The 20126-nt window shown below is 43.1% G+C and overlaps 1 protein-coding gene across 1 annotated transcript in view; it reads right to left on the bottom strand.

The window, feature by feature from the left end:
• The window catches only part of LOC123750388 (golgin subfamily A member 6-like protein 6), a 278485-nt gene that overhangs the window by 178244 nt on the left and 80115 nt on the right, over positions 1-20126 (bottom strand). The window contains exon 4 of the mRNA XM_069325164.1: positions 7874-7920. Within this exon, the coding sequence (XP_069181265.1) occupies positions 7874-7920 (47 nt within the window). The remainder of the gene's footprint in view (positions 1-7873; positions 7921-20126) is intronic.

Consider the following 20126-nt stretch of genomic DNA (forward strand, 5'->3'; position numbering starts at 1 on the left):
GAATGTTTTGGATAATGTAGACATTAGAGTGCAACTTGAACTACATCCAGATAAATGGCTTATACTCAGTGATAATGAACAAGCCAATTTAATTATAATATCAAATCTGCACATCTATGGATGGATAGGGTAGTAACCTACCCTGAGGGATTAATAGCCATTAATAAGGTTATGCTGTAGAAGAACTCCCCTATAACGTATACTTTCAATAAAACTTTATATAAAACATACATATTGGGTACAGGTCAGCACTCGATAACTTTAGACCACCCATGGGGTACTGGGATACCAGAACATTTATATATGGTTATCCTTGATAAGGAGACTGTGTCATTAGCGTATAATCGTAACCCACTTTATTTGGAGAACTGTGAGCTGAGTGAAGTATTAATTTCCCAGAATAATAATAATATTGTCAATATTGGGTGTGACTTTCCTCATAGCTGTGCCAAGTTGTATTACACAGGATTACAGGTCTTAGGCTTCGATAAAGACAATATATTGTCTCATGATACATATGTGAATGGTGGAACCATACTGGCCTTTAATTTGCAACCTGAGGAGATAGATGACACCATCCCAATTGATAAGAGTAGTAATCTAAGGAATGCTTTTGAATTTAAATGCTGTGTAACTAGAAATAAATTCCTTCTAGTTTACGGATCTACAACTGGAATGATCAGCAGTAACGCAGACTGCTTATTTATTTAGCGAGTTATTTGCGATACGTGAGGATAAATATTATTATGAATTGTTTGGAAATAAATGAGGCTCTTAGGAGTAATTTAGGTGTGAAGGTGAGTTATCTGGGATTTTTCCTAGCTAATGATGTAAGGAAAATAGTGAAAAAGGTAAATAGAAAGCCTGTGATGTTCAAAATCAACACTCTGGAGTCTGGTTCCCATAATAAAATGGGGCATTGAATAACTTTCTATGTTGATAATAAGGTTGAAGATCGACCCATGATAGTTATACTAGACATTTATGGTAATCCTACAATGGGAACATATTCAAGACATTTAGAAGAGCTTATGACTTACTTCCAAGATTATGACATATATTATGAAGTAAGGGTTCCAATCCCTGAACAGGTACTTTTGTGGAAATTATGCTGTTCATTTTGTTTATCATCTTTCTCGACTATCCTTGGAGGAAGCCTTGCTTCACTTTGATGAAGGATTTATATATGGTCAATTTCGTGAGAATGATGCAAAAGTGGTGAAATTTACTTATGCACAGATCAAAATGCCATTATGTAAGCAAACGTTCTGCTTAAACGATCTTGAAAACTGTGAAAAAGTTGAGTGAAGAAATTGTAAACTAGATTAATAGTATGGTGAGTAACACTTCATGGTAAGATTAATTGACAAACATAGTAACTGACCCAATTTCATTTTACAACATTAAAAATAAAAACTCTTATTTTTTTCCTTCTACAGATCGGTTTACTACACTAGCAAGATGGCACGATGAGGGATTTTCGAACCTATGGCAGGTGAGATGATTAACTAACCAAGAAGCTATAACAAAGAAGCAACCATATTATTATTATTATTATTATTATTATTATTATTATTAACACTGTAAAATGTCTTCACTGTTTAATAATAAAATAATAAAATTATATAGATGTGTTTATTTTCCCCTAACTATTGATGTTTGAGGAAGAATGCAGCCAGTTTGATGGCATAGGGAATTGACAAGGGATTGATGAGCGACAGGTGACGGAGCGGGAGAGAGATGTTGTCGGATGTTGCGGTGATGGTGTGGGTAAGATTGAGGTCATTAGCCCCAAACATGTCAGTACCAACATGTCCTCTGGTTAGTGTAGATGTAATGTCTCTGGTCCACATTTCACTTGAAATGATTTAGGGGTAACAGAGACCATCCTTCCTCCTGCTGTGAATAGCTCACCCACCAGAAAGGAGATGCACCAGGAAAAAGCGCCAGATGCCCACTGAGACAGGATGATTAAGCACTGTGACTGGTGGGAGGAAATACTGGGAACCTGAGGCCGCGGGGAGGGCTACACATCAAAAACACTCATCTCCTCCTCCTCAAGCTCCAGGGTTTAGTTGTGGGGTGAGGGTGAAGCTAATGGCAGAACCTCCAGCCTTCTCACGGTTATTTCAAATATATAGCAGAAAAACACTCACATTTCTCAAAGCTGTGAAGCTCTTACTGCTAACACCAGGTATGTACAACTAGGTGCACACACAAAGCAAGGACATGCGCACATCAGCCAGGCACCAGTCAGGCACCCAGCTGCCCGCTCCTCCTCCATGTTATCCCCACGCCTCATCTTCAGAGCTTGTCGTGGGGCATCCCCTATATCCCCCCCCTCCTCGTCAACCCTAACCAAACCTACCACATACTGTACCCGGACTCTTAGGCATGCTAATGATAAGTGATACCAACATGAGACTGAGAAGCCCTTAACTCTATGTATACACACTTACCTGTACAACTCTATGCTTGCAAAACATACACTTTCAATACTCACCTTTACTATTACTTTAACATACTCAACTGCACACATGCTCATATGCTCACCTAACCTATCCATACACATCCCAATAATCAATAAAGGACTAGGTCCGTGCGAGCGGGACACCTCTCATGTGCTGAAATGGATCCCTCTGCGCTCACCTGGACAGGTGGCCCCACAAGTGGCATCCTTGTCCCAGATGCCGCGAACGGTCGTAGTCCTAAATTATGCTACTGTGCTGGTAGTGTCACCAGTGTTTCCTGTGGTGGGTGATAGTGGTGCTGGTAGTGTCACCAGTGTTTCCTGTGGTGGGTGATAGTAGTGCTGGTAGTGTCACCAGTGTTTCCTGTGGTGGGTAATAGTGGCGCTGGTAGTGTCACCACTGTTTCGCATGGTGGGTGATAGTGGTGCTGGTAGTGTCACTACTGTTTTCCATGGTGGGTGATAGTGGTGCTGGTAGTGTTAATGTTAGTGTTACAATTAATTATTAATTATAAACCACTAACTCCCAGCATCTCTGGGCCAAGCCGGCGCCGGACACCGTCACCCCTCCGGGAGAACCAGCCAGAAAACGTTCTCAATCTATCAATTATCCTGTGACCAAAGGCAATATGTGCGCCAGACGTCGTAACAATCTGGACCGTTGGATAGGAAGAGAAGGTGATCCAGCGGCTCCCAGGCGGAGCAGATGTCGAGACGTCCGCTCATCGTCAAGGATGAACCTTGAGTCTCTACCCTTGTGGATGACAGTGGTGCTAGAATGTTGTGACCTTTATATAGTTAGAGAAATTACTAAAGTCTTTCCAACATAAGAGTAGAGTGAATTATTAACATTTTGTGAGTCGGCTGTCTGGAGACAGCGTTGGTCAAAGATATTACCAGAGGTCAGATCCCTGTGGGTGTGAATGGTACCAGTCTGATATCTGACTGGTGACAGGCAGGCTGTGCCAGGTCAAGCCTGTTTGGTAGTTGACTGCTGACAGGTTGATCGCTCCAGGTCAAGTTATAAGGTCAGGGCAGTCTGGTGGTTGACTGGTGACAGGTTGATCGCGCCAGGTCAAGTTCTAAGGTCAGGGCAGTCTGGTGGTTGACTGCTGACAGGTTGATCGCGCCAGGTCAAGTTCTAAGGTCAGGGCAGTCTGGTGGTTGACTGGTGACAGGTTGATCGTGCCAGGTCAAGTTCTAAGGTCAGGGCAGTCTGGTGGTTGACTGGTGACAGGTTGATCGCGCCAGGTCAAGTTCTAAGGTCAGGGCAGTCTGGTGGTTGACTGGTGACAGGCTGGCTGTGCAAGGTTAAAGGTCAGGGCAGCAGGAAGTGAGTCATGCAGTGTTCTTGTGACAGGTGGCTGGAGGTTATGGAGTTGTCATGTTTGAGAATGTCACGAGGGTGACATGTGTGGTCACTGTCACGAGGGTGACATGTGTGGTCACTGTCACGAGGGGGACATGTGTGGTCACTGTCACGAGGGGGACATGTGTGGTCACTGTCACGAGGGGGACATGTGTGGTCACTGTCACGAGGGTGACATGTGTGGTCACTGTCACGAGGGTGACATGAGTGGTGACTGTTACGATGGTGACATGTGTGGTCACTGTCAAGAGGGGAACATGTGTGGTGACTGTCACGAGGGTGACATGTGTGGTCACTGTCACGAGGGTGACATGTGTGGTCACTGTCACGAGGGTGACATGTGTGGTCACTTTCACGAGGGGGACATGTGTGGTCACTTTCACGAGGGGGACATGTGTGGTCACTGTCACGAGGGTGACATGTGTGGTCACTTTCACGAGGGGGACATGTGTGGTCAGTTTCACGAGGGGGACAAGTCTGGTGACTGTCACGAAGGTGACAAGTCTGGTGACTGTCGCGAGGGTGACATGTGTGGTGACTGTCACGAGGGTGACATGTGTGGTCACTGACACGAGGGGGACATGTGTGGTGACTTTCACGAGGGGGACATGTGTGGTGACTGTCACGAGAGAGACATGTGTGGTGACTTTCACGAGGGTGACATGTGTGGTCACTGTCACGAGGGGGACATGTGTGGTGACTGTCACGAGAGAGACATGTGTGGTGGCTGTCACAAGGGGGACATGTGTGGTAACTGTCACGAGGGTGAAATGTGTGGTCACTGACACGAGGGTGACATGTGTGGTCACTGTCACGAGGTGCACATGTGTGGTCACTGTCACGATGGGGACATGTGTGGTGACTGTCACGAGGATGACATATGTGGTCACTGTCACGAGAGAGACATGTGTGGTCACTGTCACGATGGGGACATCTGTGGTGACTGTCACGAGGGAGTCGGAGTCCCGGTCTAGCCCGCGTTTCGGAGGAGTCATAACCAAGACCTCCAGGCAGTCATAACCAAGACCTCCAGGCAGTCATAACCAAGACCTCCAGGCAGTCATAACCAAGACCTCCAGGCAGTCATAACCAAGACCTCCAGGCAGTCATAACCAAGACCTCCAGGCAGTCATAACCAAGACCTCCAGGCAGTCATAAACAAGACCTCCAGGCAGTCATAAACAAGACCTCCAGGCAGTCATAACCAAGACCTCCAGGCAGTCATAACTAAGACCTCCAGGCAGTCATAACCAAGACCTCCAGGCAGTCATAACCAAGACCTCCAGGCAGTCATAACCAAGACCTCCAGGCAGTCATAAACAAGACCTCCAGGCAGTCATAAACAAGACCTCCAGGCAGTCATAACCAAGACCTCCAGGCAGTCATAACCAAGACCTCCAGGCAGTCATAAACAAGACCTCCAGGCAGTCATAACCAAGACCTCCAGGCAGTCATAACCAAGACCTCCAGGCAGTCATAACCAAGACCTCCAGGCAGTCATAAACAAGACCTCCAGGCAGTCATAACCAAGACCTCCAGGCAGTCATAACCAAGACCTCCAGGCAGTCATAACCAAGACCTCCAGGCAGTCATAACCAAGACCTCCAGGCAGTCATAAACAAGACCTCCAGGCAGTCATAAACAAGACCTCCAGGCAGTCATAAACAAGACCTCCAGGCAGTCATAAACAAGACCTCCAGGCAGTCATAACCAAGACCTCCAGGCAGTCATAAACAAGACCTCCAGGCAGTCATAAACAAGACCTCCAGGCAGTCATAAACAAGACCTCCAGGCAGTCATAACCAAGACCTCCAGGCAGTCATAACCAAGACCTCGGGATCGGATGGAAATCCTCAGTGGAAAGGCCAGGTCCCCAGAGCCTAGATGGGTCAGCTCGCTCGACGGTGTAAGTTTAGTGAATATGTACATATATAAACTTTGAGCGGAAAAACAATAATAAACTAATTGTGTGATAAATAAGTTTCACGAAACAGTCAGCTACGTTGCCACGTTCCGTCGCAGCTGAGAGGAACACATGTTGTGCCCAGTATGAAGGAGAGCTAAGTGAGCCTGGAAGTAGCAGACTCGGGCATCCGGACTGCTCTGCAATTTACCCTGGTAGTTTGTGCCTGTTTTTATCCCTAACAGACTTGGTGCACAGAGGCACACATAGGCAGGGTGACATCGGCAGCATATGGGACGCTGTCAAACATTAGAACGTTGTTTTAAAACCTAAATTAGGACACGTTCAATACAATCTACACGGCTTTTATTAGAACATTACTGGAATATGCAGCACCTGCTTGGAATCCATATCATGTGATACAAAACTAAAATTGAAAAAGTGCGCAGGATTGCTACTAGATTACTGTCATAGCTTAGAGGGTTAAGTTATGAAGATAGTCTGACTGAACGAGATTTCACAACATTGGAGGACAGAAGAAATAGAGGAGATGTGATAAAACATACAAGATATGGATATAAATGCACTAGAACGCGTCCAACGTAAGATGGCAAAGTTAATCCTACAAATTAGAAACCCTTCATATGAAGAGAGATGACAAAGTATAATTTACATTCTCTTGGGAAACGAAGAATTAGGGGTGACATAATTGTGGTGTGCAAGACAATCACACATTCAGGTGTATGCAGTCACAGTGAGGTGTGTTACCTAGATTCTGAAAAGGACTTTGAACCTTGTCATCCTACGCTGGATACGTCCAAGTGAATTTATATCCATTCTATAGTTCTGTGACCAAAACTGAACTGTATAATATAAATGGGGACTAACCAAGATTTACCAAGAAGAACAAGATTTATCTGAAGAACCACACCAAGTGTCTTATTACTAACGCTTCGATAAATAAATCCCAGTGTCATATTTGCCTTACAAAGAACATGTATGCACTGATTTTTTGGTTTTAAATTCTTAATTATCATAACTTCCAGATCCCTTTCGCAATCTCCACACCATCTAGCTTGTATCTTGTAACTCTATCATCATTACCTAGCCTTAAAACCTTACATTTGTCAGCACTAAACTGCATCGGCCAATGTTTTGACCATTTCACAACCTTACTTAGATCGTCTTGAAGTGAGTGTGAGTATTTTTCCGTATATATTACCCTCCCGATTTTTGTATCATCGGTAAGTTTTCCAATACTGCTGCTCAAACCAGAATTTAAATCATTTAAATATATTATGAATAACAGAGGTTCCAGGACAGAGCCTTGAGACACTCCATTTACAACATTGATTTACCCCATGCCCTAATCCAATTTAATATAGCACCCCCAATACCGTGAGCTTCTATTACCGTGTAAGATAATGGAAGTAGGGTCCCTTGATTGCTTCAAGCGTAGGTTTGATATATATGAATGAGATTGGGTGGATATAAATAGGAGCTGCCTTGTATGGGCCAATAGCCCTTCTGCAGTTATCTTCATTCTTATGTTCTTCTTAAGTTCTTTTTAATCAGTCTTTCGTGTGGCACTGTATCAAAAGCTTTGCTAAAGTCAAGGTATACAACATTACAAACTTTACCACTATTATCTGCCTTAACTATGCTGGAATAAAATAATAGAAAAATTGAATTGTTAAACATGAACGGCCATTTTTAAAACCATGTTGTGAATAGTTTATTAATTAATGCTTTTCAAGACGAATGATATATTCAGTTATCGAGCCAAGTAACTTTTCCACAATAGACGTTTAGCTACTTGGCCGACAGTTTGACTCAAGTGATATATCTTCTTTCTTGAATGTTGGTACCACATTAGCAACATTCTTATGTTTTTATGCATTGTAATGGTTGCCGGATAGCGAGCATATTGCACTCTACACACTATAGTTGCCGGTTGCAGACACCAGCTGCCCCTCCCTGTGGGAGAGATCACTCACCTCCGTCAGTAGTCATGTCACACCAGGCAGACACCAGCTGCCCCTCCCTGTGGGAGAGATTACTCACCTCCGTCAGTAGTCATGTCACACCAGACAGACACCAGCTGCCCCTCCCTGTGGGAGAGATTACTCACCTCCGTCAGTAGTCATGTCACACCAGGCAGACAGCAGTCGTCCCTCCCTGTGGGAAAGATCACAACTCATAAAACACCTCAACATTTGACCAGGTGAAGGCCTGGACATCACCCATATATTGTGGGAGATGTGCAGCAGCTACATAAAACTCTCCAGAACCAAGCATGTTAATCATTACTATGGAGACTAAGCCCACATCACGGGTAATGTCCTGTTTGAGTCCAGGCCCCGCACACCATTTTGTATGGCTCATGCTGAGTCACTTGTTTTGAGTCACTCATTCTGAGGCACTCATATTGAGTCACACTGACTCACTTGTTTTGAGTCACTCATCCTGAGACACTCATACTGAGTCTCATTGACTTACTGATACAATCACTTTTATTGAGTCTCTTATAATAAGTCACTCACACTGATTCATTTATACTGAATCATACAAAGTCACTCCTACATAGTTCCTCATTCTGATTCACCCTCATGAAATCACTCAATCTGAGTAACTCACTTTGAATCACTTGAATTTAGTCATTGTTACTGAGCATCTGCCATTGATTCATCAATACAGCATCACTCGTGCTAAAGCACGCGTAATCGGTCACTCACACTGAGTCAGACACTTGTATCACTATTACTGAGTCACACGTCTGAGTTGTGGAAAATGTTTATTATATTGCCTATCAACAAGGTATTTTGTGGTGTGAGAGCATGAACTCCCCCTAAGTGTTTCCCCTAGCAACACCCTCCCAACGCCAGTCTACACGCTGTGGTACCCTATTCACCACATTTCTCCAGTCAGATTCCTTTTCATTTAGCACGATCTTTTGTTTTCTTTGTTTTAACCATTGTTTTATTCATTTTAGTGTTATACCATTTACCCCATGTGTCTAATTTCCTCGCTAGTCTTTCATGTGGTATCTTTTATCAAAAGCATTGTCAAAGTCCATATATACTACAACTGCTGGAAATCCTTTGTCTGGGTAGCTCGTTACCGTTTCAAAAAATGTGATCTATTTTTAACAAACCTATGTTGTGTTGATTTTACAAGATTGCTCACTGAGATGGTGGATGATTCTATCCCTTACGATTCTCCTCATGAGCTTACAGATGTGTGATGTCAAATCAGTTTTCTACTGAGCTTTCTGCCTTCTTTGGGGGAAATAGGGGGTGACAATGGAGGGTAGAAATAGCCCAAGCTACTCTATCCTTTTGAGAGGTATCATTGTCTCAATAAACGTACTTGAACTTAAAGGGGTGACATTTGCATATTTCCAATCTAGGGAAACTATCCCGTGGCCCAGAGATTTTCTGAAAAGGAGTTTCAGTGGTAGGTATAGTTCCCCTACCAGTTCCTTTACGGCTTTGGATTTAATTCCATCCATACCTGGGGTGTTTGAGTCTCATAGATTGTCAGTGCTCTTCCTGGTAATGTCGCCCGTTATGGGTATATCACTTAATTCGTTCTCTTCACCTCCTTCAAACAACTGTGTGGGTATTGGGATGCCATCTAATCTTTCTAGTGTAAATACTGATGTAAAGTATTCATTCGAGTTCTTGCTACCCTTTTATCGTCCATTATAATTTGGTTAGTTTCATCTTTCTAGGTCCTACCCTAGAAGTCTTTTGTTTAGTTTTACTTCTTATATAGGCATGGAACAACTTTGTTTTAGTTTTTTTATGTTTTGAGCAAGTTGTTTTTCGTAGTTTCTTTTGGCTGATCTGATTTCCTAGGTAGCTGAGTTTAAAGCATTTCATATATCTCATAATGATGTTCATCATGGATTTATACCTCCTCCTAACGGCGTTTATATTTTATAATTGTATAATTTTATAGCTCTACTTTTATTCGGTGTTAGCTGACTGACCATATGTTTAAGCATGTGTGGGCCGATAAATTAGCAATTAAAATTCAGTAACCAGCAACCGGCTCTCCCAACTCCGGGGTGGAGGGACGTCAACTCCGGGGTAGAAGGACGTCAACTCCTGGGTGGAGGGACGTCAACTCCGGGGTTGAAGGACGTCAACTCCTGGGTGGAGGGACGTCAACTCCTGGGTAGAAGGACGTCAACTCCTGGGTGGAGGGACGTCAACTCCTGGGTAGAAGGACGTCAACTCCTGGGTGGAGGGACGTCAACTCCTGGGTAGAAGGACGTCAACGCCGGGGTGGAGGGACGTCAACTCCGGGATAGAAGGACGTCAACGGAGGGGTGGAGGGACGTCAACTCCGGTGTGGAGGGACGTCAACTCCGGTGTGGAGGGACGTCAACTCCGGTGTGGAGGGACGTCAACTCCGGTGTATAGGGACGTCATCTCCGGTGTGGAGGGACGTCAACTCCGTGGTGGAGGGACGTCAACTCCGTGGTGGAAGGACGTCAACTCCGGGGTGGAGGGACGTCAACTCCGGGGTGGAGGGACGTCAACTCCGTGGTGGAGGGACGTCAACTCCGGGGTGGAGGGACGTCAACTCCGGGGTGGAGGGACGTCAACTCCGGGGTGGAGGGACGTCAACTCCGTGGTGGAGGGACGGCAACTCCGTGGTGGAGGGACGTCAACTCCGTGGTGGAGGGACGTAAACTACAGGGTGGAGGGACGTCAACTCCGGGGTGGAGGGACGTCAACTCCGTGGTGGAGGGACGTCAACTCCGGGGTGGAGGGACGTCAACTCCGGGGTGGAGGGACGTCAACTCCGTGGTGGAGGGACGTCAACTCCGTGGTGGAGGGACGTCAACTCCGGGGTGGAGGGACGTCAACTCCGAGGTAGAGGGACGTTATACTTCACATTCGGGTTGTTCCCCAGAAATCTACACTTCGAGGCTCTGACCAATAATTCCACTTAGGTGCCATGGTAACCGAAAATCCGAAAAAAATGGAATATATACGAAAAATTACGAAAAATACTACAACGTTCTGGCAACACTGTGGTCCAAACCGTTTAATGATATCTTGAAAATTAACGTAATTAGAGTAAAATTTCCCGCTGCAACTTTTGTGAATCTGGTCCTCGCGGCGTGAGTGTGCCGCGGGGTATTGTATCTTACGTTGTAGAAGTCTTATTTTTCGTAATAGCGTTGAAAATAACATGTTATGCATAAAATGAATATAAACTCACTCATTGGCAACAGTATCGTGTGAGAGAGAGGGTGGTATGTGGCTCAGCCCCATCAGTGACTCTGTGTCTCTCGTGGGGGGTGGTTGTATCACTGACGCGCTCTCACACTATCTCCCGGAACTCATGCTATTATTGTTATTTGTACTGCAATATGACTTACCAAACGAACAAGAGACAAGCATTGAAAGCTAGATGCATGCGAGCTCTCCATAGAAGGTACGAGCTGGCCGCAATGCGTAAATCACGCATTGTCACGAGTGACCGCGAGTATGAGTATCTTGTCGCGCGCGCTACGCAACTCGGTCTCACAGCCTTTATTTATTATTCAATTTACATGAAACTTGCACATTATATGTAGAGTTTACGCCTCTATAAACGGATGTCATTATTCTTATCTACGTAGATTTATTGATTTTATAAATAATGATACACTTCATTTTGTTGCATACGTTTTTGGGAAACTTTTATAAATCTGTATTATTGCACTAAATACATCTGGGATAATGATGTGACATGCAAATCTTTATTATATAGTAAGGTCATACCTGCGTGTCGTAGAAATGATTTTGGTTCACAATTGTGGGCTGTGAAATCAATTGAACATGGTTAAAAAATTCAATTTTTTTTTTTCTCCGTCTCTATTTAGGCTGAGATGCTGAAACTTGGCCTAGGTGCAGCACCTTTCACATGTATCAGGATAATAAATTATGAATACCCTACAACAATTTCTTATATCCTGGTACCATGACCCCTTAGTTTCCTAACATGAGCGTTTGTGAGATGCTGACGGTCTTCAACACACAAACGAACGTATAGTGAATAATTAATTGCATGAACTGTGAGGGGAGAGATTGTAACAGAGCCATTGGTTGATTAAAAAGAATTGCAAGAACGCGGCAGACACCAAGCATGCTGTGGGTTCATCAAATGAAAATACTTTCCCAGCTCAAGAGAAGAGTTAAACGAATCTAGCATAATTAGACTTTGTGTTCTCGGGTTCCTTTACATTTTACCAGAGCGGTTATGACTGTTTTAATTTATTGATTGGTAGTATAATGATGAATCGATTATATGTCATTACCATTTTTCCCATACAAAGAACACCGGTTATTTATACGGGTGTTCTTAACTCACTTAACCCCAAACTCATGTACGTTAAATTTGATATCGTTTTGATTTACGCTTAGTAATAATTTGATATTAATTAATATAAATAATTAAGTAAGCATCAGTCTTAGTCTATAAATTATTTCACATGTGTCTGGTCCTTCCCACATGTGTCTGGTCCTTCCCACATGTGTCTGGTCAGTCTGAACCACCCACATGTATCTGGTCCTTCTGAACCACCCACATGTGTCTGGTCCTTCTGAACCACCCACATGTGTCTGGTCCTTCTGAACCATCCACATGTGTCTGGTCCTTCTGAACCACTCACATGTGTCTGGTCCTTCTGAACCATCCACATGTGTCTGGTCCTTCTGAACCTCCCACATGTGTCTGGTCCTTCTGAACCACCCACATGTGTCTGGTCCTTCTGAACCACCCACATGTGTCTGGTCCTTCTGAACCACTCACATGTGTCTGGTCCTTCTGAACCACCCACATGTGTCTGGTCCTTCTGAACCTCCCACATGTGTCTGGTCCTTCTGAACCACCCACATGTGTCTGGTCCTTCTGAACCTCCCACATGTGTCTGGTCCTTCTGAACCTCCCACATGTGTCTGATCCTTCTGAACCTCCCACATGTGTCTGGTCCTTTTGAACCTCCCACATGTGTCTGGTCCTACTGAACCACCCACATGTGTCTGGTCCTTCCCACATGTGTAAGCTTATTGGCGATAACGAACAAGCGGGGTTTTGCATAACATGGGCAAGAGAGGAGAGGTGTTTAATACTTCTCTCGCTCGAGTCAGTTTGCTCGTGCATGTGTTCATAGCAGCGTGACATAGAAAACGGGAAGTGTGGGGTGTCGGAGACAGCCCCTCCTCTGAAAAGACAGTATGTTTTAATACTAAATGTAATAAGTACAATCCTGACTACTGGCTTAGTACGTAATACACTTAATCGCCAGAATCGCACCAAAATATTGTGAATACTAGAGTTTACCTGAAAAGCTGTATAGAAAACCACGACCTAACCTAACCTTCTTAGTGTAGGAGGACAAGCATTTTATTGCTCCTTAATTACAATTATTACTTAAACTATAGCTATATTGATATTACAGTTTTATAAAACTAATAAAACAAAACTAAAATCTTCCAATAAATTATAAAGTAACTCAGGATATTTTCAATTTTTTGTTTAAATCTCTATTGTTTAATAAAGCTGATTTTTTTATATTTAAAACTTGTGTATATGAAGTTGAACATGAAATCTTCACCCTAAAAGTTTGAGTGTCTTAACAGAAAATGAGGAAAATATATGGGGGAGTAAATGTAACGCTACAATTAAGTGTATTTATGTACTTTGCAGACAGTAAGGAATGTATTTATTATATTTAGTATTAAAAAGTACTGTCTAATCGGAGGATGCGTTGCGGGGAAACACGCCACCTTGTGTGCTGAGAAGTGTGGGGTGTCTGTGGGGCACACCACCTTGTGTGTTGAGAAGTGTGGGGGTGTCTGTGGGGCACACCACCTTGTGTGTTGAGAAGTGTGGGGTGTCTGTGGGGCACACCACCTTGTGTGTTGAGAAGTGTGGTGGTGTCTGTGGGGCACGCCACCTTGTGTGTTGAGAAGTGTGGTGGTGTCTGTGGGGCACACCACCTTGTGTGTTGAGAAGTGTGGGGTGTCTGTGGGGCACACCACCTTGTGTGTTGAGAAGTGTGGGGTGTCTGTGGGGCACACCACCTTGTGTGTTGAGAAGTGTGGTGGTGTCTGTGGGGCACACCACCTTGTGTGTTGAGAAGTGTGGTGGTGTCTGTGGGGCACGCCACCTTGTGTGTAGAGAAGTGTGGGGTGTCTGTGGGGCACACCACCTTGTGTGTAGAGAAGTGTGGGGTGTCTGTGGGGCACACCACCTTGTGTGTTGAGAAGTGTGGGGGTGTCTGTGGGGCACACCACCTTGTGTGTAGAGAAGTGTGGGGTGTCTGTGGGGCACACCACCTTGTGTGTAGAGAAGTGTGGGGTGTCTGTGGGGCACACCACCTTGTGTGTCGAGAAGTGTGGGGTGTCTGTGGAGCACACCACCTTGTGTGTCGAGAAGTGGGCTTAGTTGTACATCATTATAAGGAGACTGTTGAGTAAATGTTGTAATTTACGTTAGAGCTATTGATGGTCGTGTCAAAGATGATTGACCAACTAGTGTAGTGCAACATCGTACTCATGGTTTACCATCTGTCATCTGGAAACCTGGAGGCTGAACTATATCTAACATTGAAGGATTCAATGTTCGGTTCCCCTTTGTTAAATCCAAAGTCTATCTGCCACCTGGATCATTATCAACGTCACCAGTTAATGAGTGTGCAAAGTGTGAAGTGAAAGTAAGTACTAATCCCGGGTTACTTAAATTGTGCACATATTGATTTTGGTAATCAGTAATCACCCAATCTCAGTACCCATCAGAGTATACCTCACAACGAGTTTTCTCTGTCTTGTGATCCTTTAGATTGTAAAAGTGTTAAACTGTCAGATCAGAAAGTGACAGCTCTTAACCTTTCTAGATCGTGTCACCAGCGGAGTGACAAGTCACGTATGTTTGCGTCAACAATATTATATAACACATTTGAGATAGGATTGTTTAAACATCTATTACAGGAAGTATTGGGAGAGATTAATTACTACTGATATCTTGCTGACACGTAAGAAGGGTAGTGTTCTAATATTAGTATCATTATTATCATTGTGGTATTATTGTGTTGTGTTTTGTTGTGTCGAGTGACACCTTGTTATTGGTTCGTCTGAGTGATAAGAAATAATTAATATTGTATAATTATTTAAGTATCATTTAACGTAAATTATCTTTCAATGGTAACTGTCTGTGTGACAGCGAAATTAACGTAACTAATTGCTTGTTTACTGTCCTTGTGACAGTGTGGAAACATAGAGTTATTAGTGAATTATCTTTGAATGGTTAACTGTTTGAGTGACAGTTTGAATTAACGTAATTAATTATCTCTGATTGTTGACGGTCGGAGTGACAGTGTGTGATAACGTAAATTGATTGATTGAATATAGTCTGAGTGACAGAAAATTTAATGTAAATTAATTGAGTTAATTTATTTATTATGATATAATGTCTTAGTGACATTGTTAGAGTAATATTCTTGTTGTGGTTGTTGTGACTGTCTTGGTGACAGTGTTCTTAATATTATTTTGTGTGTGTAAATTTATTTAGTTGGTGAGGTGTTTTGGGACTGCCAGTGGCGAGTGCAGTAATTGCCAAGAGTGTTCATGAAGTGTTCACGTTAGTTCACTTTTGTTCATGACCTGTCCAGTGAGTCGAGACTGTTGTCTCTTACAGCCCAGAGAGGTTACAACGGATTCCTGCATCGAAGTGGTGTTTGACAGTTGTTGAGGCGGCACTCTTGAGTAACGTAACTAATTTGGGTCACTGTGTATTAGTAAGTAAGCTGTGAAATAAACCTATTTTTGCTAAAGACACGTACCTTTGATGTTATTCCTCATTCTGCAATTCTGACCCCTTCATACATAGTAATTTGCTACTTGACAGTGACATTAATTTGAGTTGGCTCGGGATCCAGCCCCTAGCCTCAAAAACTGAATTGTAAATTTGGTGTGAGAACCCATCTGCTACCTGCTAAATTTGCTTGAAAATAAGTTGCGGAGAGAACGACCTAAGTGTGGAGGATCTGGTATTGCTTGTTGATTTGACGACCGCCCTGGCCTTCATCTCCACGTGAAGTACTTAGATCTTCGGCGTCCTGCTCACAACTCCGGAGTGTATTCATTTGTTTGGCGAAGGCAAACATTCGAATCCACATCCCTTTAACTAGAAATCTCACATTCTGGCACCCAGCGCCATATTAGAATTGTGTGTAAATATTGGTCATTACACATCTGACGCCCAAGGTTATCTTGAGATGATTTCGGGGCTTTAGTGTCCCCGCGGCCCGGTCCTCGACCGAGCCTCCACCCCCAGGAAGCAGCTCGTGACAGCTGACTAACTCCCAGGTACCTATTTACTGCTAGGTAACAGGGGCATTCAGGGTGAAAGAAACTTTGCCCATTTGTTTCTGCCTCGTGCGGGAATTTAGGTGAGGCTAAGACGTGTATAAACGGGAATGGCAATAATATACCCTCACATAAGTCATACTGACTCACTCATACTGAGTTACTCATAATGAGCCAATCGTATCGAGTCACTTAACAGATCACAAATTTTTAGTCACTAACATTAAGTCATTCACACTGAGTCAATCATACTGCATTATTTGTACTGGTCAAGAATACAGTCACTCGGGCTGATTCACTATATGCATTTTGAGCAACTTGTGAGCAAAATTTCCACCAAAAATACAGTATAAAATGTCCAGGTTCATTTCTAGTCACATTGACCAGGCATAAGTATTTTTAGACCCAAACCAAGCTCTCCCAGGACACCGAGTGTGTTCAGTCAGCAAAGGACCAACATTTTGTGATAAACAAAGGAGGAATCTTAAAGATCTCTTACCAGGGCACTTAAAGTAATACGAAGGATCATTTAATTATCATGGTAATATTTAAAATAAATACATATAAACAATAAATTACTGTTTAACCAGATAAGTTTGTTAAGGTAAAGTTTAAAATCAACGTTTAATTAAAACCGGGCGCTATATACCCACGTCTGCGACGCCATCTTGGGCATGTGGGGCGGATCAGGAAATTAAACACTTCGCCACTAGCAAGGAAACACTGCGGGCGGACGCCTGGTTTAACCTTGACGATGAGGGGACATCTGGACACTAGGGGCCAGATTCAAGAAGCAGTTATGCAAGTACTTACGAAAGTGTTCATATTTCGTCTATCTTTGACGGCTTTGATTACATTTAATAAACAGTTTACAAGCATGAACACTTCCCAATCAACTGTTGTTATTGTTATAAACAGCATCTTGGTACTTCACAGCTCATTAACTGTTTAATAATTGTAAATAAAGCTAAGTTTGCGGTTATAATGTTTTCTTGTGTTTAGTAGTTGCATCTTTTAATTTTAACAGTCATTTATTGAGGAAGTCAAATAAATCCCATATTTGTCCTTTTTGAACTGAATACTGGAGTATCATACTCCACAAATCCCAAATAGGTTCATCAATTGGATTGTGGAGTACTACGCACTAGCGATGGTTAACCTAACGTAATCTAGCATAAACTCAGACTAGCCTAGCCTAACTTAAATTGATGTAGATAGTTCAACATAAATATATAACAAAACTAGCCTTAATAGATTGTCCGGGTAGAAGAGTCAGACTCATTCTCGACTCACAATCGAGAAAGCCGGGTTTTAATCTCAGGCGGCACAGAAATTATTGGGTGCGTTTCATTTCACCTCATGCCCCTGTCCACCAAGCAGTAAATAGGTACCCAGAACTTAGTCAGATTGTTGTGGGGTTGCATCCTGGGCAGGGTCAGTAATTCCACCCTGGGGGTGGGGGGACGACCTCGATATAAGCCTAACATGTATTGTACACATATACTAACTGCCTGTTTCCCAAGACAATAATTTATTATACAGTACCTCAACATTATCTATATAAATAAAAATGGAAATGTTCGTTCGTTCAAAATCGCTAATCTCCGAAAGTTCTTCACCGTTTGCTTTGAAATTGTCATACAACGTTCCATTCGCATCCGGCCAGGTTTTTATATACATACTATATAGATGTCACGTCTGTGACGGATAAAAAAACATGTTTTTTCTGAAAAATTTTGTTTTTCATGTGTTTTTCCATGCGAAGGAAATCTTTGAAACCTCTTTACCGATTGTTTTGAAATTTTGACACAACGTTGCATTGGAATAGGCGCGTCTTTGTATATATCTACTATATACATGCCTCACCTGTGACAGGAAAAAACATGTTTTTTTTTTTTAAACATCACCATCTGTTGAACATAAGGGCAACACATGCTGTTTTCTCAAAAAGTTCTTCACTGATTGCTATGAAATTTTGATCCAACGTTGCATTCGAATAGGCACGTCTTTTCATATACCTACTATATCGATGCCACCCGCTGTGACAGATAAAAACATGCGTTTTTGAAAAATAGCGCCATATGTTGCACATAATAGCAACATACACGCTATACTATATATGTCACGAATTCCATTTCAATGTTTCCGATTGCATTGATATATTTTTTCATAGATTCCGATATATTTTAGTTTTTATTGAATTATTGTGTGTGACAGTGTGTTGGAATTGAGCTGTGTTGTTTACCATACCATTCATTTCGTAAGTATAAGTATAGATGCCACACCTGTGACAGGTAAAACTATTCTTTTCTTAAAAAACAGCACCATCTGTTGCATGTAAGAGCAATACACATGCTATACTATATATGTTACAATTCCATTTCAGCGTTTTTGATTGCATTGATAAATTGAATTTTCATAGATCTTGATTTACTTTCATTTTGATTTAATTATTTTGTGTGAATTGCGTTGGAATTGAGCTGTGTTGTTTACCATACCATTCATTTTGTGAGTATAGTTTATTTTTTTATTTTTTTCACATTTTCATATCATTTTTTAACTGTTTTTCTGATATTTCAGTGATGGGAACATCAGATCACTTGATGTTCCCAATTTTCTGATGGGAACATCAGACCATTTCGGAAGGTATCCGACGAGGGAGTGCGGTATGGTGGGGATGACGAGGGAATGGAAGTGAGAGATGGTGGGGAGGACGAGGGGACAAGGGAGGGGGTAATGATGGGGAAGGGCAAGGGGGACGGGGAGAGTTTGGGATGCTGGGGACAAAGGGATGGGGGAATGGAGAATGGTGGGGGAGGACAAAGGGACAGGGGGAGTGGGGCATGGTGGGAAGGAAGAGGGGATGGTGGAGTGGGGAATGGTGGGGAGAACGAGGAGAAGGTGGAGTGGGGAATGGTTTGGAGGCCGAAATGACGGGTGAGGGGGGGGGGGAGGAATGGTGGGGACGACCGGAGGACAGGGAAGGTTAGGCTCAACAACGCACACGCGTTTCTGAGCCACAGCAACGCGTGGCCAGGTACTGCTAGTTACAAATAAAATTAAAGTAACTACTGTTTATTTTCAGGCATAGATCCTCTGGGTAGTTAGTTACCTATAAAACAAATTAAAGGCAACTGCCAATAATTAGCAGAAAAACCGATTCAATATAGTTGTGAGATGATCCGCCCCTTGTTGGGCGCCAGAATGTGAGGGGTACCGGTTATTGGGGTGTGGATTCGAATGTTTGTTTGGGCTATTGTTGTCCTCTGCAACAACCTGCACCAACACCAGTGGCGCACGCTGCAAGCGGTCACTTTGCAGTAGTCACAACAATCAAATGAATACACTCCGGAGGCGGGAGCAAGATGCCAGGGTCCTACTGCACGAGCAATACCAGACCGTCCAAACGGTCGCTCGCTCTGCAACTTGCTTGCAAGCAAATCTAGCAGGTAGCAGATGGATCCTCACACCGAATTTGTATTCAGTGCTTAAGGCTCTAGGCTGGATCCTGAGCCAACTCAAATTTATGAAATTGTGAATTAGCAATTAATTTTTTATTTATATATACAAGAATTCATACATTCTTGTAACATCCACTAGCATGCATGGCGTTTCGTGCAAGTCCTTATCCTATGTTCCCCGGAATACGACTCACCAAATCGTTTAACAACTTGGCACCCATTATACTATTGGGTAAACAGAGGTTTCAGTTAAGGATTGACACCCTGTAAATCTCCCCCACCCCCGGCCAGGATACGAACCCAGGGCAAAGCACTCGCAAAATACCAGGTGAGTGTCTTACCACTTCACGGGGACATAAAAAAAAGTCCCAGGGATGATAAAAGAAGTCCCACGATAGTATTACTTGAGTTGTGTATAAGCACCAGTAGAGTGCTTATACACTTTACTGGTGCTTATAATACACTTTACTGGTACTTATATTCACCATGGTGCTTATAGCACCATAGTGAGTTTGTGTATAAGCACCAGTAAAGTGCAACTTTTATTTACATT

This window comes from Procambarus clarkii, chromosome 15 (genome assembly GCF_040958095.1).
Source record: "Procambarus clarkii isolate CNS0578487 chromosome 15, FALCON_Pclarkii_2.0, whole genome shotgun sequence".
Lineage (NCBI taxonomy): Eukaryota > Metazoa > Arthropoda > Malacostraca > Decapoda > Cambaridae > Procambarus > Procambarus clarkii.